The sequence below is a fragment of the Eublepharis macularius genome, chromosome 4 (assembly GCF_028583425.1).
Source record: "Eublepharis macularius isolate TG4126 chromosome 4, MPM_Emac_v1.0, whole genome shotgun sequence".
NCBI lineage: Eukaryota > Metazoa > Chordata > Lepidosauria > Squamata > Eublepharidae > Eublepharis > Eublepharis macularius.
The window spans coordinates 185056423-185077078 of NC_072793.1; the positions used below are offsets into that span (position 1 = coordinate 185056423).

General features: G+C 49.3%; 1 protein-coding gene and 1 pseudogene across 2 annotated transcripts; one reads left to right on the top strand and one right to left on the bottom strand.

Annotated features, from left to right (window-relative positions):
- LOC129328437 (zinc finger protein 208-like) overlaps nucleotides 1–20656 on the top strand; it is a 114564-nt pseudogene that overhangs the window by 26585 nt on the left and 67323 nt on the right.
- Nucleotides 10659–20319, bottom strand: LOC129328478 (zinc finger protein 239-like). Of its 2 annotated transcripts, none has more exons than XM_054977577.1 (4): nucleotides 20281–20319; nucleotides 19963–20089; nucleotides 19308–19400; nucleotides 10659–11919 (listed from the first exon to the last, which is right to left on the bottom strand). In XM_054977577.1, the coding sequence occupies exons 1-4, from the start codon at nucleotides 20293–20295 to the stop codon at nucleotides 11072–11074; spliced, it is 1083 nt and encodes a 360-aa protein (XP_054833552.1). In that variant the 5' UTR covers nucleotides 20296–20319; the 3' UTR covers nucleotides 10659–11071. The 2 variants fall into 2 exon arrangements, with proteins under 2 accessions (XP_054833552.1, XP_054833551.1); XM_054977576.1 differs by having other exon boundaries at nucleotides 10659–11922.

Sequence of the window (20656 nt, forward strand, 5' to 3'; positions counted from 1 at the left end):
AGGCTCTGCCCGTCTGCTGAGTGGCATTGCCCCTTTGAAAACCGAAACGGGCTGAGGGCATTCACGTTGGCAGGCGCAGAATGCACTCGGGGGACTTTGCGAAAAACTGGGGGAACTTCGCGTAAAGGGGAAGAGGTGCAAATGTCTGCCTAACTCCCTTTCTACCGTGATAGAAAGAATGACTCAACAGCTAACTGGACACATGCATGCTAGTTGCTTCTAACTAAGCACAAACAAACTAACCCTTCCGTGGCAGAAGGGAATGACACTTTGTAAATTAACCGCATGCTCTCCCGTTTCCTTGCAGGTGCCCTGACTCTGGCGCTCCCACCTGGTGATGACCGACGGAGCGCTGACAGGTGAGGAGGAGGTGGGGGGGGCGTTCCGCAGATTAGTGCAAACCGCCCATTCACCTGAACCCACCCGCTCACTTGCCGCTTTGGGTGAGGCCCAGCAGGGGTGGGGGCCAACCATGGCCGCCCATGGCTGCCTCAGAGGCAGGCGCCTCAAAAACCACATGTGGCCAGGTGTTTGTTGTGACCAGCTCATTCCCTCCCATAAAGGTAAAGGCTTCCCAAGGCTGAGTGCATCCTCGCCAGACCGTCAGGCATCAGCTGCTGCCCTCGACCATGTGCAACCCCCCCCGGATGGCGGAGTGTGGGGCTTGCCCTGCCAGTGGAACGAGGCAAAGCCCACACGTGTCTTTTTCCCCCACAGGCACGTCCAGGGCATGTGTCATAGCCCAGTCTGAGAGTGAGGTCTCCTCTGGAGGAGAGGAGCCTCGTGTAGCCAGCCAGGACTCCTCAGGAGAAGAAGAGTTCTGTGTAGCCAGCCCTAGCCCTGACTCAGCAGAAGCCAGCAATCATGAGCAGCAGCTGCTGGCTGATCAAGGCTCACAGCTAGCAGCTGAGACACCAGCACCCTCTAGCCCCAATACCACAGGGGAAGCTCAGCCAGGAACTTCCACAGGGGAGGCTCAGTCAGGGACTGCCAGCACCACAGGGGAAGCCCAGCCAGGGGCTTCCACCCCCCCAGGCTCACCCACACCTAGAGAGCGCCGCAGGCAGCGCCAGAGACTGGAACTGCAGGAGAGACGGCGCAGTGCTCGTCTCCTGAGCCAACGCCAGCTGCTGGAGAGTGATGATGAGTAGCATCAGGATGGAGCCCCAGCAGCTGGCTGAAAATCACGCCTGGCTATAAAAGCCAGTCAGGAGCAACTACCAGGCGTGGAAGCAACGTGTCAACTACCTGCAACCACTCCCTGGTACCTTGTGTCTTGCTCTTGCCTGCACCTTGATTTGATACCCTCGTGCTCTGACTTACGGACTGGACTTGGCTTGGCTTTTTGGATCCTGGAGGCAACCCTGGCATTAACCTTGTGCTCTGACTACGGACTGGACCTGGCTTGTGACTTTTGAACACCCCTTGGCTTTGTGCTAGTACCTGGACTCCCAGCTTGGGCGGGCCCAGCCCATGACAGCATGGCTGCTCCCCCGCGCCCCGCCCTCCCCAAACATCTCTGACGGACGGTTGGCTGCAGCCCAGGAAGCACCGTCGCGCCGCGGCCTGCATCCCAGCCCCGCCCCTCCGAGCGGGAAGGAGGGCTGTGTGGAATGCTCCGGCTCCCTCGCCAGCCTAAACGCAAGCCCGCTCTTTCCAGTGCAATAAAACGAGATGTACAACAACTGTCTTCTGTGTCTGCGAGTCTGACTTCGTCCTCCGCCCCTCCCCCAACACTCCCGTCACATCTCCCCACCTGCACATTGCCACAAATGTATCCGACACACCCCGTCTTGCCTCCCCGCCCCCTCCCTCCCTCCTCCTCCCCCCCTCCTCCTCTGTATTTGACCAGTGTCTGTACCACCCATCTGCCGAAGAGAACTTGATTCTCAGAAGCCTATGCCACAATAAAATTGGATAGTTTTAAAGGTGCTACGGGACCCTTTTTGAATTCGCTACCACAGGCTAACACGGCTAACCCCCCTGTATCTATGGCCAGGTAGAGGGTTGGGGCGGGGCATGTGAGCGGGGAGGGGGATCAATCCCCGGTGGGGAGAGTAGCTGGCACCCGATAAGCCAGGGAGAGGGTGGTGCGAGCTGCCGCTGCAAGGGGGCGGGAGATGGCAGGGGAAACGGTCTGCTCGCTGGAACCCTAGCCCCCACCAATGGAGAATCCAGGGTGGTGGCAGGCGGATGCCATATCCCGGGCAGGAGGTCTCGCGCGCCTGGGGAGGGTCGCCCCCATCGCAGCCGCAGCCCCAGCAACACAGTCCCATGAGCGGCTGCCTCCCAGAGGTCCAGCCCCTCGGGCGTCTGCAGCAGCCCCATTGGTCATTCCAACACCTTCCACCCCAGGGCGTCCTGCCTCGCATCCAATCCCGTGGAGCAGTTGCCAGCCTCCCACGCCTCCCCTTCCTCACGTCTGCTGGGGGAGGTGGGATGATATAATAATCAAGGCTGATTTCTGTGCAATGGGTGTCTGTGTTCTTTGCCTTGGGATGGGGACGAGGGGGCAGGCCCGCTGTGTCTGCCTCTTGGTGGCGGCCTCAGGCCAGCCCTCCCCTTCGGCGCCACTGGGGGGCTGTCCCCTGCTGCCAGAGACTGGCTGCTGCCCTGGATTCCTCATGGCAGGGCGCCTGCCAGTCCCATGCCAACCTCTCTGGACGCGGCCGCCACGGACTTGGTGCTACATTGGGCAAACGGGGGAAAGGCTTCTCAGACTACGCCCACCCCTCTCCTTCCCGACTGCGAGCCCCGCCCGACACACGAGCCGAGGCAGTCTGCCGGCATGGGCGCGGTTTGCCTGCTGCTCTGGGGCCTGGCCGGGATCGCGTGCTGCCCATAGGCTGCGCCTTTCCTGGCCCCTCCCCCTGACGCTTGTCAGGAACAGCGCCCTTTGGCTGCGCCTGGCGGCGGCCGTGCATCAGACCCGCCCACAACACTTTCTGGTTCTCCAAAATTGCATCTCTGCGCCGCTGCGGGCGCCGCTGCGGCCACACTTTGCTGGCACAGGATCCGGCCCGGCGGTGCCGCCACACCACCAGTGCAGCCGCGCCGGAGTTGGGGCCGGCCATAGGATTGCGCTGTAAGTCAAAGTATACAACTTACTACCCATCAAAGAATTCATACGGGGGAGAAACCATATAAATTTCAGGATTATGTAAAAAGCTTAATTGAGCGTGGAAAACTTACTCTCGTAGAATCATTGGGTTCAAAGATACCTCCATGGTCATCTAGTCCAACCCCCTGCACAATGCAGGAAATTCACGACTACCTCCCCCCACACCCGTAGTGACCCCTGCTCCATGCCCAGAAGATGGCAACAAGGAGCCACGAGCCACTATGCTCTTATGTAACCCTTTCTGCTCTCCTTCTCATGATCTGCCCAGGTTCACAGAATCAGCATTGCTGTCAGATGACCATCTAGCCTCTGCTTTAAAAACTCCAAAGAACGAGAGCCCACCACCTCCCGAGGAAGCCTGTTCCACTGAGGGACTGCTCTGTCAGGAAGTTTTTTCTAATATTTAGCTGAAAATGCCTTTGATTTAATTTCAACTCATTGGTTCTGGTCCAACCTTCTGGGGCAACAGAAAACTACTCTGCACCATCCTTTATATGGCAGTCCTTCAAGTACTAGAAGATGGTTATCATATCACCTCTCAGTTGTCTCCTTTCCAGGCTAAACATACCGCGCTTCTTCAACCTTTCCTCAGAGGACTTGGTCTCCAGACCCCTAATAATCTTCATTGCCCTTCCCTGGACACGTTCCTGCTTGTTTATATCCTTTTTAAATTGCGGTGGTCAAATCTGAACATAATACTCTAGGTGAGCTCTAATCAGGGCAGAGTAAAGGGATGCCATCACTTTGTGTGATCTAGACACCATGCTTCTGTTGATAGAGCCCAAAATCGCATTTGCTTTTTTAGCTACCTCATCACACTGCTGATTCATATTTAGTGTATGGTCTATTAAGAGCCCTAGATCTTTTTCGAAAATGCTACCGCCAAGACAAGTCTCCTGCAACTATAATTATACATTTGATTTTTCCTACCTAACTGCAGAACTTCACGTTTCTCTCTGTTGAAATTCATTTTAAAGTAACATTCCATTTATAACGTTTTATTTTTTTAGCAGAGTTTTCCAGCCTGTCAAGATCATCCCGTATCTTGACTTTGCTACCTCATTCCAACTTAGTATCATCTGCAAATTTAATAAGCGTTCCTTCTACTCCTTCATCCAAATCACTTATAAAAATCTTGAACAGAACAGGCCCCAGGACCGATCTCTGAGGCGCTCCACTTGTCACTCTTCTCCCAAGAGGATAAGGAACCATTAACAAGCACTCTTTGGGTGCAATCTGTCAACCAGTTATAGATCCACTTAACCGTACTAGGATCCAAACCAATTACCGACTTGTCAGCAAGGATATTATGCGGAACCTTATCAAAAGCCTTGCTGAACTATGACAAACTACGCCTACAATATTTCCTGATCCCCTTATCTCAAAAAAAGAGAGAAGCTTAGTCTGACATGACCTGTTCTTGAGAAACCCATGCTGGTTCTTAGGAATCACAGCCATCCTTTCTAAATGTTCAAGAGCTGACTGATGATTTGTTCTAAAACGTCCAGGGGTAGGTGTCAACCTGACGAGTTGATAGTTACCCGGATCCTCCTTTTTTCCCTTTTTTGAAGATGGGGGACAACATTTGCCTGCCTCCAATCTTCTGGCACTTCACCTCTTCAGCAATTACATCTGCGAGTTCTTTTAGTACGCTTGGATGCAATCCATCTGGCCCTGAGGACTTAGTTTCATTTAAAGAAATTAGGCGTTTATGTACTGTCCCTGTGCCGATTGTAGGCTGTAACTCCCTTCCACACTGTTCTTGTCATGTAGAGCACCATCTACCTTGCAGGAGAAGACTGAGGAAAAGTAGGAATTGAGCAGTTCTGCCCTCTCTTTATCACCTGTTACAATTTCACTTTCCTGTCCCTGCAATGGGCCTACCATGTCCTTGCTGTTTTTCTTACTTTGAACGTAAGCAAAGAACCCTTTTTTGTTTTTTTAAGCATCTCTTGCTAGCCTAAGCTCATACTGAGCGTAAGCTTTTCGAACACTCTCCCTACAAGCGCTGGTTAGTTGTTTATGTTCATCCTTGGTTATAAGAGCCTCCTTCCGTTTCTTAATTTTATTTCTCAACTCATTAGAAAGCTGTTTATGGAGCCACCTTGGCTTCTTTAGGCTCCTCCCATTTTTCCTCCTCATAGGAATCGTTTGTGATTGTGCCTTTCTGACTATGGGATTCTAACCAGCATAACTTTCAGTTTGTTAAAATGTGCTTTCCTAGAGTCCAACCTATATGTCTGATTATGTACAGCCTTTCTGTCCCCCAAGACTGTAAATTCCAAAATTACAGGGTCACTGCTACCCAGGGTACCCGCTTCTTTCACCTCAAGTACCAGTTCTTCCCTGTGGGCGAGAATCAAGTCCAAGACAGAAGATCCCTTTGTTTCCCTCTCCACCTTCTGAAAAATGAAGTTGCCAGCAAGACAAGTCAGGAATGTATTTGACCTTGCATGTTTAGCAGAATTAGACCTCCAACAGATATGACCACTGTCTCCCATCTCTTTGAGAACTTTATAATTTGTTCTAGGAGTCTCATCCAAAACCTCTGCCTAGCTTGGTGGTCTATAGCGGACCCGCACCATAATATCATTATTATTTCTGACTCTTTTTGTTTTTAACCAGAGACTCCCAACTGAACTTCCATAGTCAGCTATATGTATTTCCTCACAAGGGGGCTGAGAGAACTCCAAGAAGCTGTGACGGACTCAAGGTCACCCATCTGGCTTCAAGTGGAGGAGCAGTTCTCTAGACTAGAGTCCCACCACTCTTAACCACTACATCTTGTATCCTTATAACAACCCTGTGAGGTAGGCTAGAGAGAGCAATTGTCCTAATGTTACCCAGGGAGTGTTCATGATTGAATGGAGATTGGAACCAACTCCCATTAATACCCCAGACTGGCGCCAGCACCCCTTATTTCTTTGCCTTGCACTTTTCTCCCCACCCCCACATTTCCCTGGGGCCACGGGGTTCCCCCTTCATGCAAATGCAAACTGAAGTTTGTTTGTTTGTTTGTTTGTTGCTCATCCCTGCAGGGAGGGCAGGCTATAAATCCAATAAATAGTAATAATAATTTATACTCTGCCTTTCTCACTGAGACTCAAGGCAGATTACTCAATATGAGATTAGTACATTCCGTATCAAAAACACTTCCATACAGTGTCAAGGACATTTCCGTAAACAATGCCATAGGTTAAACAGATACAAGTTTAAAAAGATATAGTATTAGCAAGAAGGCAATACAGAGTAGAAGAAATACTGAACCTGCTCCACTCCTAATACAGCCAGTCTGCTCCCTAAGAACTTCGGCAGGAGAGCTGGGCCAGTGGCCAAGTCTGGCAAGGCATGGTAAGGCCACTGCTGAGAGTACCCACTCCATCGTTCCCCAGACAACCCCGGCAGCATCCTCCAATGGTCACGCTACCCCCATGAAAGGTGTGCAAGTGATAAGCCAAAGGGAGCCAAGCCTCTGTGCAGCAACTGGAGCCTTGAGATTCATTCCTCGTGCTGCTTCTCAGGAGCAAGGAGGAAATATGGGCTGCCTGGGGAAGTGCTCCTGTGTCAGGTTCTGACCCCTCCCCTCAGATACTTCACTGCATCGGACCAGGCTGTATGAGTTAAAGCTCTTTATTCAGGGATCACAAGTTCATGCCTCTAACAGAGAAATTGACAGGACTACTGGTTTGAAGCAAAACAGCCTGTCTTAAACTCCCCATGCCCCTTTCATTTTCCCAAGCCAGGGACCGTTACTTTTGGTGCCGAGTGTCATGTACGCCTGCATCCATGCCATGATTGTTACAGGCACAGACCATGTTTTGATTGCTCTGAGCTTGTGTTTTACTCTAATGCCATTGTATTCTCAAAATCAAAAAGAGTCCAGTAGCACCTTTAAGACTAACCAACTTTATTGTAGCATAAGTGTCTGGAACGGCTCCCCGCTGCTCCAGACTTCAGCCCGGGACCCTGCCCCCCCGCGCCGGGACAGGCCCAGGAGTCAGCAACCCCCCCTGGGTCTGGGGCCCTTACCTGGGAGGAGGCAGGGGCCAGAGATGACAATGGCAGAGCCGGCGGCCGCCCCACCACCGAGGCCATCTGCACAGCGCCGCTCACCTGCTGCTCAGATGAGCCCTGCACGGAGGCGGCGGGGCATGGAGGAGGCGGGAATGCCGGTGAGAGGCTCCACAACAGCAGAGGAGCTGCGACTGGAGCAGAGCACCCCGGCGGCCGGAAGAGCAGCGGAGTCACCAAGCCAGAACCGGGGGGTGGAGTCCCAGGGTGGCTGGGCGCGGCCGAGGAATAGGGCGGGACAGGGGCTTGATGGGCAGGCAGAGAGCCAGTGCACGGGGATGAGCACAGGTGGCGGGGGTGAGAGGCACAGGGAGCAGAACGGGACGAGGGCAGATTGGCTGCCCTGGAAAGGGGTGGGGGATGAGGGCGCTATAAAGGCGAGGGCTCCCGGGGAGGAGATGACGACGGCTGGAGTAACTTGAGAGGAGAGAGATAGAAAGCGAACCCAGCTCACAGGCAAGAAGCGAGGCAGGGGACGTCAACCTCCTCCCTGCCTGGCTCTGAGGCGGAGGGAAGCCCTCCCAACAGCGCCCGGGAAGACGGCCGAGGGCAGGGCTGGCGGCACTGGCAGGGTGGCGGCTCACAATAAGCTTTTGAGAATCACAGTTCTCTTTGTCAGATACATGGAGGGCAAGAAGAAACTGGTCAGATATATAGGTGGGAATTAGCTTGCAGTCTGGATTTAAATTAGCACGGGATCTTGACCAGCTATACCAGAGTCCTCCTTTCAGAACACTTGTGCAATAAATAGGCGAGACTAATAAATGTATTTTACTAATAATGTTGTGTATGCCTAAAATAACACACACGAACAAGGTACATACAAAGAACTAGGAAATAAAGATTTGGATAGAGCCGGTTGCATTTGCAGGAGAGCCCACTTGAGATCGACGGAACTGGGTATACTCACCTGGTCACGGCGTGGAAGAAAGATGTAGCAGCGAAGCGTGGTGGTATCTAGTGCCTGCACTAAATCTGGAGAGGAGGTTCAGGATAGGACTGGCACGCGCACCTCATGGCCTGGGAGGCCGGCTTAAATACCCCAAAACGTACCCTGGGGAAGATGCTTTTCCCTGTGGTTCTCAAAAAGGGAACAAAGGCTTGATGGCTCTACAACTACCCTCAATGGGCCACTTTAGTGTCTGATTGTAAGGTTGTGACACCTCGGGAAGTGGGGACAAAGGAGGGGAGGGGAGTGCCGGGCAGGTTGATTGGATCTGCCAGGAAGCTGGTGTTGTCTTGATGTCATCAGTCCTGGAATGCGGTGGCTGCATTGAGATGCGTCCATTAGGTGTTCTCGGCCAGTCGGCACTTAGCTTCCATTCCGGGGCGGCTTTCAAGATATGCAGAGCGGGGTGAGGCTGGCCATTGTGGACGTGACCAGCTCACTTTCACGAAATGGCAGCCTTGAAGCAAACTGTCCAGGTTGGCTCTTTACTGCTTGGGAACATGGCTTCTTCCTTGGCACAGCTTGGACTTGCTAGCAGGCTGCCCAGTGGTGAGGGCAGACCCAGTGACCGTCCTGCAAGGGCCTCTCCATGGGAACTAGCCTGGGGGGTGCCCGGCCAGGCTCGTGGAGACTCCCTCCGGCTGGCACTGTGCCGCTAGCAACTGGGCCCGGGTGGGATAGATGCCCAAGGAGGCAGGCATAGATTGTACAGTCCATTGCAGCAAGGAGAACAGGAAATAGACATGGGCAATGCTGCCCTTAAACGGAGTCTTTAGTAGATCTTTTTAAAATGGCAACACAGGAAACTGACGTAGTCCATGGCAGGCCTTATAACAGGAGGAGGAGGGGGGGGTCCCTGGCAATACCCGTCTCATATTAACTAACTCTGTTGGTGGGAAGGAGGAATGTGCGCAATGCTCAGGAGTGCCTGTTTTTCCCCACAGCTGCCCAGGCAGTGGTATTGGCTCCTTGTCAATCAGGTGAGTTCTCGCAAGGAGAGGTAAACACTTGCTCCACCCCTGACCCCTCCCCACGTATCAACATTCCAAAAGGGAAATATGGAGACTTCAGTCATCGGCTGCAATTCTGAAGATGCTTCCCTGGGAGTAAGCAGTATTAAATAACATGGGACTTACGTCAAGAGTAGACCTGCTTAAGACTGCTTCTCCCCCATCCGGTGAGCCATTCGCCTGCTCTGACCTTTCAAAAACAATCCTACTTGTCCAGAGCAAAAGGAAAAGTTATGGAAAAAATACAGGTCTTTTTAGGGACAATCTCGCTGCCTGCCTGCACTTGGGCAATGGAGATTCGCAGTAATTCATGCAAGAACACCCCGCATCATGGGAGCAAAACTGCAAAGCACAAGGAAATGTGACACCAACACAATAGCGGGATGCAAAGGTAATAATTTATTGGCACTAAAGAAAAAGAAAAAAGTGAACATAAAGCAGGACTGTTTTTAATGCTATCGCCAACCCACTATGCCTTTGCCAGGCCCTGCCAGTATCCACTGATATTTGCCGCCTTCTAGGTCTGTTCTGTGTGTGTGTGTTTATAGTATAACTAAGATAAAAACTTGGTGGACTGATGGTTTAGAGGGAAGAATGTGTTCTTTGTTTTAAGTGCAAAAACAGCTGCCCCAAAGAGCCGGAAAACCTTCATTGCAAAGAACAGGGCTGAAACTCATGATAAGAAAAAAACACGAAATGGATTCGATCCAAGCAGGCAACGCCCCACCCTAAAAAACATTGTAATGTTGCATAGTTCCTTCAGAAACCCCAGATAAGAAACTGAAAGAGTAATGTTTTCAGTGCACACCCCTAATAATTACAATTCATTTCATTATGGAAGATGCAGTTTGCTCCAGAACTGGTCTCTGTGGTATAGAGGTGTAATTCCAGGGCATCTTCAGGCTCTGCACGGAAGATGGTTTCCCCAGGTGGCTCATCTGTGGGACGCAGCAGATGGTCGCTGACATCACAGACCTCTGTTGTGGTTGTGCAGACACTGGGTCTTTCCTCCCTGTCATCTAAGACTCCAATGGGAGGGGGCTCCAGAGGCTGCATTGATGGGCGGGAGTTGGCTGTGCCCCTTTCTGCCACTCAGAGGGATGTCATGAGGTGCCACTCTGTGATTGGTGAATCTTGTCCAGCTTGCTAGGGACTCTGGTGCAAACACTCTGCAATTCAGTCCGTGCAGCATGACACGTAGGGTTGCCCCTCCCCCAGGGCCGGATCTAGGGGGGGCAGGGGAGTAGGCAAGCCGGCCGCCCCCTGTCCTGCGGGGCAGGCGAAAGCAGCGCAGGGGGCTGTGAGGCTGCCCGTGACATTCGCCTGCGGGGAGGCAAATGGCGCAGGCGGCCTCGTAGCCCCCCAAGCTGCCTTTTGCCTGCCTTGGAGGGCAGGGGGTGCCTGGCAAGCCAGCTGCCCCCTGTCCTGCGGGGAGGCAAATGATGCAGGCAGCCTCGCAGCCCCCCGCGCTGCTTTCGCCTGGGCAGGGGGTGCGTGGCAAGCCGGCTGTCCCCTGTCCTGCAGAGCAGGCGAAAGCAGCACGGGGGGCTGCGAGGCCGCCCACGTCATTCGCCTGCAGGAAGGCGAATGGGGTGGGCGGCTTCTCAGCCCTGCACACTGCCTCCGTCCTCCCTGCGTGATGACATCACCAAAGTGACGTCATCACGCAGCGCATGCACGCACAAGGCAGTAAGCCAAGGGTTGCCCCGGGCATGGGCAACCCTGGATCTGGCGCTGCCCTCCCCTGCTAAATGGCGACATGCAGTGGCTGGGATTTTTAGCCTTTGGTTGTCAATTCTGAAAGTTTTTATGGAATTGTACTGAATTATGGAACACGTTATCACACAGTTTTATTTCACCGCTTGCTAATTTTGGCAGCTGATTTACCTGACATAACGTCCTTCCATACTTCAAGCATTTCTATGGTTTTCCACCTTTGTGAACTCTTTGATGGGAAGTAAGCGTATCACTCCGACTAAAACTTATCCCACACTCCAGGCATTTATATGGTTTCTCCCCTGTGTGAATCCTTTGATGGACAGTAAGTTCTCCACTCCGCTTAAAACCTTTTCCACACTCCAGGCATTTGTATGGTTTCTCTCCTGTGTGAATCCTTTCATGGGAATTAAGGTTATCACTCCGAGAGAAACTTTTCCCACACTCCAGACATTTATAAGGTTTCTCTCCTGTGTGAATCCTTTGATGGGAATTAAGGTTTCCACTTCGACTGAAGCTTTTCCCACACTCCAGGCATTTGTATGGTTTCTTTCCTGTGTGAATCCTTTGATGGGAATTAAGGCTTTCACTCTGAGAGAAACTGTTCCCACACTCCAGGCATTTATATGGTTTCTCTCCTGTGTGAATCCTTTGATGGGCAGTAAGTTCTCCCCTCCGCTTGAAACCTTTTCCACACTCCAGGCATTTATACGGTCTCTCTCCTGTGTGAATCCTTTGATGGGAATTAAGGCTTTCACTCTGAGAGAAACTTTTCCCACACTCCAGGCATTGGTATGGTTTTTCTCCTGTGTGAATCCTCTGATGGGAATTAAGGTTTCCACTTCGACTGAAGCTTTTCCCACACTCCAGGCATTGGTATGGTTTCTCTCCTTTGTGAATCCTTTGATGGGAATTAAGATTATCACTCCGAGAGAAACTTTTCCCACACTCCAGGCATTTATATAGTTTTTTCCTTGTGCGAATTGTTTGGTGTGAAGAAAGGTTTCCACTTTGATGGAAGAGTTTCCCACACTCTGACTCCCACACGCCTCCTGCTGAAAGAAAGAGAAACCTGGTGTAATTTGAGGGTTATGAATGCTGAAGTATTAAACTCCATCCACCTGCAGCCATTTCTCCCCCTAATCTTCTCAATTCCTTCTAAATTTCAACAGGAGCAAGTTGGCAGAGTAGCCATTCATAGGGTAATGAATGGAGCCCACAAGGATAAGAGGGAGAGGGAGGGAGGGAGAGCATGTGCAATGGAGATCTTCCATCTTAAATTGAATCACAATGAATTTTTAATAATAATAATTTTTATGGATTAAAAGCCCAATAAAGGGGCCAAGAAAAGCAAAATTAAAGAAAAAGGAATAGAAAGAGAGAGAGAAGAGAAAAACAAAAATTAAAGAAAGGAAAAACAAAGAAAAATAATACATATTTCATTTTGCATTTTCCTCTACAACACCTATTATAGCTTTAAAAACATTGCACTTGTAGCTTTAATACCTTTTCAATACACACACCCCCTCTATTTAATTTTCCCAAGTTTATCTTCTTAGAGATCAAATCCACAAATCATCAATTCATTTTTTCTTGTTTTATGTAGAAAATCAATTTGGGGTTTCCAATTAACCATGAAAATAAACAGTATTTTATCTCTAATCAGAGCTGTACGTTTAGCCATCCTGCCAGAGTGAATTTACAGGAGGGACTGATGTGAGGAAATGTGGGGAGAAGAAGGGTACTCTTTAAGTAGGGGACAGCCATTCACAGACATGGCAGAAGGTCTGAAGAGAGGTGGCCAGCCAGATGGGGGGGGAAGTAATGTTAACAAGAAAACTGAGTTATGTTTTCCTCTCTCTTAACATCACAGAGTTTTCAAAGGAAAAGAGGGTATGATTTGACCCTTTCCCCTTTCTTTGTGCTGAGATGTCCTGGTAAGTGGCGTAGCGGTGCTAGGGGGGCTGGGCAGAGCTTGGGAGGAGGGAAGAGCTGCCTATTACCCCTCTGCCACTGGTACCCTAGGCAACAGCTAACGACCACCTAGTAGACCACCTAGTAGTCCCTGTGCCAGCTATTCCTTCTACCTGTGGTTGCCGACAGACAGCAATTCTGATTTGAGCTAGATGGTGGCCTTAAAGTGCCAGTTGTAAAAGGGAAGGAGAGGGAAAAGACCAGAGAGGGATGAACTCCTCATTGTGGCCTAGTGACTTAACACCAGGTGCCACAGAGTAATCTCTCCTTCCCTGTGGTAAAAGTAACGGACAGTGCGGTTGTTTTGCCATTCCGGGGAGAAGCACTCAGAAAAAAATGGAACGTGAAATTAGGGGGATAAACCAATTTAAGTGCTGGTGAAAAGACAAGAATACTGAGCTTCGGGGTCTAGACTCACACTCCAAAGTCTCGGCTGGGAGTCTTGTCCTGCGACAACTGCATGGTACGGACTGATCCGTAGCACGTGGCAAATTAGAGGGAGAAGAGCATTTCCCTGGGACAGTGCTTGGCAGGGAGACGATGGAGACATTGCACTGTGGCCTGGTTGCTTAAAATCTCTGACATTTCCTGCTCCGTGATTTATAGGAAAGAGCCACACTGGTTGTGATAAGAGACAACCCTTCCGGGGCAGGGTGGGGGAGTAGTCTTCTGGGTGGAGCCCTGCTTTGAGAAGGCCATTAAAAGCAAGCATCGCAGAGAACAGAGATACCCCAGCACATGACTGGGTGGGGCATTGCTAGCCACAGGAAGAAGGTATCTAGGATGATTTCAATCAGAACAATAAACCTGGAAGCAGCAAGTCATGTTCGCCGCTCACTTTAAACATCACAGAGTTAAGTTTATTGTGGACAGAAGAGATGCCTTTTAATGCTTTTGGTTTTCCTGTGTTCAGATGGTGTAGTCTCACAGTGCTCAGCTGGTGGTTTTTGGTGTGCCCATCGCATGCTACGCTCTGTATGATAAACTGCTCTCTTTCTAAAATGGTTGCCCCTGGGTCCGCCCCTGGGTCCCCACCAGTTCCGCCCGGGCTCATTTGAAGGAGGGATTCTGATACTACGAAGCAGCAAGCAGACAGTAGACCTCTTAGAGGCAAATGGAGGCAGCCCTGAAAACAAGGAAGGGGACTGAGTTGGGCAAATGCTGGATAGAGGTGAACTCCTTGCTGAGGTCTAGCAACTTGCGACCAAAGCAAGTAGCAGAAATCCCGCTTTCCCAAGAAGAAGTGAGGGCCTGCAGGGGTGTTTTACCACAGCTCTTCCCACCAGAACTGCAGCAACTTTTCCTCCCATCCTAAGGACATCCCCATCCTAATTTGGGGATATGGGGCAGCCTGGCTGCCCCTCCCACTCGACCCACATTGCCTCCCTGCAAGACCCCCTTCTGCACATTTCTTGGAGTACTAAGTCAGTTTCCTGAATGGCTGCCTCAGACAACATGCAATCGGACGCTCAGCAGAAGGGACGGATCCTGGCTGTGTTTGAAAATACATGGGGAAAGCCTATGGCTAGAAATAGAGGAGAACTCTTACTGGATTTCACCAAGAAGTTCAGAGAAGAAGCAGCCTAGTTAGTTATCCTTAGGAAATGACTCTGAAACCCTATAAATATGAGGAACTGAACTGATTGGGAGCTTCTTTTTGGAAGGGGCTTATCTTTGGGTAAGATACTTCCTTGGACTCATCATGTTTTAATAAAGGGTTAGAATGGAAGCAAAGATTCTATAAACAAAGAAACACAGAAAGATAGAGCTGGAAAGGATGGCAAATGAATGAATAAAGTTGTGAGCTTTCCTGCCCCAGCCTCTGCCTTCTGTCCATTTTGTGGCCTTGCCCCTGCACTCCCAGACCTCAAGCTGGCTCTGCAATGGGAGAACAGCATTTCACTGGGAATTTTACTGCCACACAAATCCTTCTTTGACCCAAACTCCAGGTCAGAGGAGCTTCTTCTCTGACATGCATCCGCAATCCAGTCTATTTATTTCCCCATTGCTTGTTTACTTGCTCTTTCCGGGTCAGTGAGGGAACTGTGGCACTGCTAAAGAGGCAGTGGGGATTTCCTGCCTGTGGTGTTGGACCCACCAAGTGTGTCATAGAGGCCCAGCGTTCTGGATATTTGGCATTGGACAGTCTCTCTGCCCTTTCTGACTTTGGAGTCGGTTATCAATGTTTCAGCTCAGGGGAAAATAATTTTATATTATGGACCTGTGCTAGAGTACCAGGAATTAAGGTTAACCCTGTGGCCATGATTATGGAGAGGTGTTTTAATATAATTGAAGAGGACAGGTGGGGGTTGGGATATTGCTTGACCGTGGTTATAAGTTATAAGTTGCCTGCTGCTTTAATGTTGGACAGAAGGGTGACATGTGACAACCGTTTCCCCCCTCCCCAACAGAGCTGGAAAGACGCATTATCCTCTTCTTAGAATGGCGCCCCACCATTCAGCTCCAGCAAGCCCCTCCCTCTTTGCCATTGACCATGGGAAGAAAGGGGACATTTCCCGTGCGGGGATTGTAACGTTTGTGCCCTGATGACAAAATTTGAAGACCTGTTCCCTGGACGCCGAGACGCTCCAGGTGGATTCAGTACATGTCGGACTCCCAATGTGATATATGCGATTTGCTGTGGGTGCCCTTTAATTTATGTTGGCAGCACGACACGTCCACTCAAAACTAGAGTGCAGGAACATATATCGAGAATCCGTAATCAGGTAAGATAGGCACCATTGGTCCAACATTTTTTGAGTTTTCAGCATAACCCAAGAGATCTGAAGGTAACAGTTATTGATATGATTCGGGAGGGTGTTCAGGATGGCCCCAGGAAATTGTTGCAACTAGAGTCTAGGTGGATCTTTAAAGTACGGAGTTTGGCACCAGGAGGACTCAATAGTGAAGTGGATTACTCATGTTTTTTGGGTTAATGGATGCCCAGCGTTGCCTTACCCATTTGGGGGATATAGACTGCATTGTCTTGTTGAATGTGTAATTGATATTACTTGTCTCTTTAAAATCGGAACAGGACTTAAGTGGTGTTGAGGTCTGTGCTGCAATCTAATTGTTGCTTGTTTCATTGTAATTTGGCCAATCATTCAATTACTGTTTTGTGGTTAAGAGAGTCCTTTCCTATGCATGATTTCTGTCTGTCAATTCATGCTTTTTGAAATTGAATGAAATCAGAATGGTATAAGCAGCAATATTGGAGCTACCGGTGAAGTGGGGGCTGGTGAGTAGATGGAATGTATGTACAGAGTTTTGCTATGTATGTTGAATTATAAATTGACTACGTTTAACTTTTGTTCACAGTCCATATTTATTGTGCCCATGAAGAAGTATGTTATACGAAACGGGAATTGTATAAATATGCACGCATAATCCCGTCGGCACTTTTGGACTTATTTGCAGTTTGGACTGGAGCTTGCCATCTCATGCCTCCCACACGTCTGCATTGGAGCTCTATCTGAGGAAATCTGCATGCTGCTACATTTTCATCTTAATTAATTCATGGACATTGTTCCTTTGAAAAATATACTTCATAACCATTAGGATCAAATTCTGTATTTTTACCATATTTATTGCATGTTGGGACAGAGAGATCAATATTTTATTGTATTTATTGTATATTTATTATTGTATATAATCATGCACTATATTTTGCACTTTGCACTTTTGCACTATATAAAAATATAAAAAACTGTTAGTTATATACATATTCCCGGAATTGTTTGTTTGTTTGGTTTTCTACTATCCGGGTGGATTCCCTTGTTTCCTTAGAGTCATGGGAAGAAAGGAGCAGGGGTGGGTGGGAATTAAGGGCCAGGTTTACATTCAAAATACAAGAGGTCATGAAGGAACCCATAACCATAAGAGAAGTGGGAGATGCTATAAAAAAGATTAAGTTGGGAAAAGCACCTGGGCCAGATGGACTTGCAAATAGTTACTATAAGTGTTTTGACGATCCAGACGATGAACTTTTAGAACCTCTGCAAAAGGGGTACAATGCCTGAGATGTGGAAGGAAGCCAATATAACACTTATAACAAAAGATGGACAAGATCAGACATTGACGAGAAACTACAGGCCGATATCATTACTAAATAACGAGAATAAGCTGTTTGCAATGATACTGGCTGGAAGACTTTAAAGTATTCTTCAGGACATTATTCAAGAAGATCAAAGTGAAGTTCTACCCAAGAGGCAGCTGAAGGACAATGTAAGAACAGTATTGGATATTTTGGAAGAACATAATGAAAAACAAGCTGCTTTGGTCTTTCTAGACAATGAGAAGGCCTGTGACAATTTAAACTGGAAATTTCTGTTTAAGATCTTGGAAGTCATGGACTTTGGAGAAAACTTTATAAAATGGACTAAGTTGATTTATACAGCTGAGTCAACAAGAATAGTAGTAAACAGGGAGTTAACTAAACCATGTGGAATACAGAGAGATACAAGACAAAGTTGCCCACTTTCACCTTTGTTATTTATACTGGTGTCGGAAGTCCTGAACAGGGATATAAGACAAGATGAGAGGAGGTTTAAAGGTTAAACAGGAAACTTACAAGTTAAGAGCCTTTGCGGCTGATTTGGTGTTGGTTCTGGAGGACCCCCTAAAGAGAACTGAAACCCTAATGTTAAAACTGAAATGATTTGGTGCAGTGGCTGGTTTCAAAAATAAATATGAAAATACAGGATCAAATAAAATTGGAGAACAAATCAGGGTTTAAAATGGAGAAAAAAGTAAAATACTCGGGTATTACTTTGTCAAATATGGTAAAGGAAGTCCCTTATGCAAGGACTGAGTCATTACTGACTCATGGGGGGATGTCACATCACAACATTTTCTTGGCAGACGTTCTATGGGGTGGTTTGCCATTGCCTTCCCCAGTCATCTACACTTTACCCCCAGGAACCTGGGTACTCATTTTACCAACCTTGGAAGGATGGAAGGCTGAGTCAGCCTTGAGCTGGCTACCTGAACCTGGCTTTCGCCAGGATCGAACTCCGGTCGTGAGCAGAACTTGGGCTGCAGTACTGCAGCTTACCACTCTGTGCCACGGGGCTCAAATATGAACTGTACATTATTCCAAAATTGGGATGATATTAAAAGGGATATGTTAAGATGAGATCAACTATCGCTGCTGGAAAGAATAGCTACAATTAAAATGACTGTTTTACCTAGAATGTTATTCTTATTTCAGACAATTCCAGTTTTGACAACTGAGGCACCAAATTTTAAACACATCTCGATGTTTTCTTTGTTACAGGGTGGTTTGCCATTGCCTTCCCCCTTCATCTACACTTTACCCCTAGGAACCTGAGTACTCATTTTACCAACCTTGGAAGGATGAAAGGCTGAGTCAGCTTTGAGCCAGTTATCTGAACCTGGCTTCCGCCAGGACTGAGCTCAGGTTGTGAGCAGAGCTTGGGCTGCTGTACTGCAGCTTACCACGCTGCGCCGGGGGGCTCCTTTTAACAAAAGGATTCTTTTCTTATTCTTTTAACAAAAAGAATACCAAATAGGTATTTTTCAGGTATGTATTCAGGCCAGGAATAAAAACTTGTGCACCCCTAACAACAGACATTTGAGGAATTACAATACCCACCAGACGTTGTAAGGAACAGAATGGGCACCTGGAGAAGGAAATTTTGATTCTCAGATGGCTATACTCTGAAAATCTTGTTGGTCTCACAGGAGCCACTGGACACAAACGCTTCTGAGTTATTCAGGAGCCCTTTTTTATGCAGGTAGGAGTTCTTTACTGTACCAAAATGGTTGAGAGGAATGATTTGGTAAAGGATAGGGACTGTAGACTATACCACTGAATACTGACTGTTGCTATAATTGATGGCATTGTTTACTGGATGTCCCAGCCACACTTGATATTGACAATGCTATGTAATCTGTCTTGAGTTTCAGTGACAAAGGCAGACTATGAATAATGTAAATAATTTTTTTTTAAACTCCATGTTTGGAACTTCTTGGTGATTAAAGAGGTGTAGAGGAAGTGGAGAGTGGAAGGGTTTCAGCATGGATTACTAGCATACAGCAAACCCCACAAAGCAGCCACTTTTCCCACCGGAATTCATCTCTGTAGTTTGGAGATCTGTTCTAAATTGGGGAACTCTCCAGGCGTTCAAAACCAACACATTCCACAACAACATATGGTTGCAATGCCCCCCCTTGTTCATTTGTATTTTGAATGCCCCAGGCCTGACCTCTGTAAGCACGCCATGCGCGTTTAGACCAGCTTTCCAAGAGTGGTAGGAGGGAGAGGCAGCGGTTGAGCTCACAGTCCCTGAAGGGAGAAAGTGCAACACGCCACCCTTGCGCTTCAAGATCTACAGCCTTCAAAACTCATCAGCGTTCTTCTGAAGCAACTGTGAGGATAAAGAATGCTGTGGAATTCAACCTTCCCTTGGCAACACACAGTCCCACGACAGATCTAAGCAGCTACCTGCAAATGCTTCCTCTTCATCAGAGAATGGGAGAAACAGCTCTTCCTCTTCCTCCAGCCAGGAGATGAGGTCAGGTTTGGCAATCTGGGGTCCTGTTTATCAAAAAACCCCACAAAGTTATAACTCTTTGGTGTGCACAGAAATCCAGCAATTCCAAGCCACCTTGACTGTCCCTCCAGAAATACACAACAGGCAATTAAGAGGGGTGGAGTGGAGTGCAGCCTGGGGTGAAGAAGCCTCCATCTGGCACCAGCAGGTTGGTGCCTACTCCCTGCCCATCTGAGACTGACGAGCCTGCTGAACACTAAGTGGCAGAGAACCAAGTGGAGCTCCTTCCACAGCGCAGGAAGGCAAAAGCCCAGAGAGGAGGCAGCAAGGCAGACCCCCTGCTTGGACCGTCCCACCCTCCAGCCAGGCATCCCTTGGCACCTCTTCTCACGCACACCAGGGACAGGACTGCCAGGCAGGGGCTGCCACTCTGCAGGGAGGACCCAGAAGCCCTCCCACATCCGAGGAAGGAGCACGGAGGGGGGGGCAGAGACCCGCCACTGGGCCCAGGGAAGACTGCCTGGCCCTGCCCTTCCTCCTTAAGGCCTTCTCTGCAGCCACTCCTCATAGCAACTAGGAGGCAGCCCAGGAGAGAAGAGTCCTCACCCAAAGAGGCCACGTGGCCAAAATTCTCCAGCATGACCTCCTTGTACAGGGACCTCTGGGCCGGGCTCAGCAGGCTCCACTCCCCCTGGGTGAAACGCACGGCCACCTCTTCGAAGCAAACCTCACCCTGGAAGAAGAGGAAAGCAATTCTTTACATCGCTGGAAAGCAGGTGCGCAGTGTGGTGGTGGGGGGTGACTATTCTCCTGCCTCCCCCTGGCATGAGCAGTGCCAGAACCAGGGGCAAGGAGCCCAGTCCTCTGAGGCTTAAAACGGACCAGGGAGCTCTCCTGCTCTCCACTGAATGTTTCCCCCCTTACCTGAGCTGGCTGCATGGCGGCCCTTTTCCCTTCACCACATGGAGATGGCGGAGAAGGCCTCAAAGTTGTCTTCTCCCTACGGCCTTGCAGTGAGAAAAAGAAAGAGGGTGGGAAGCCATTTTTGGTATTCACAGATTTCGTCTCTGGGTTGGCTTCTGGGCACAATTCCAGATTTGATGTAGGAGGCTGAGAAGTGTTTGACTCAACGTTTCTCACCCCAAACCAGAGAATTTTTACTCGGGAAGTTCCACTTTCCATAGTCATCCCCCCCCCCTTCCCGGAAATGCTTCCTCCCAGCCCATTTGGGGGCAATGAGTTCCTGGCCCTGCCTGAGGTCGCACCACCCCGAAGCCCAACAGCCCCTCCGGCCTGCTCC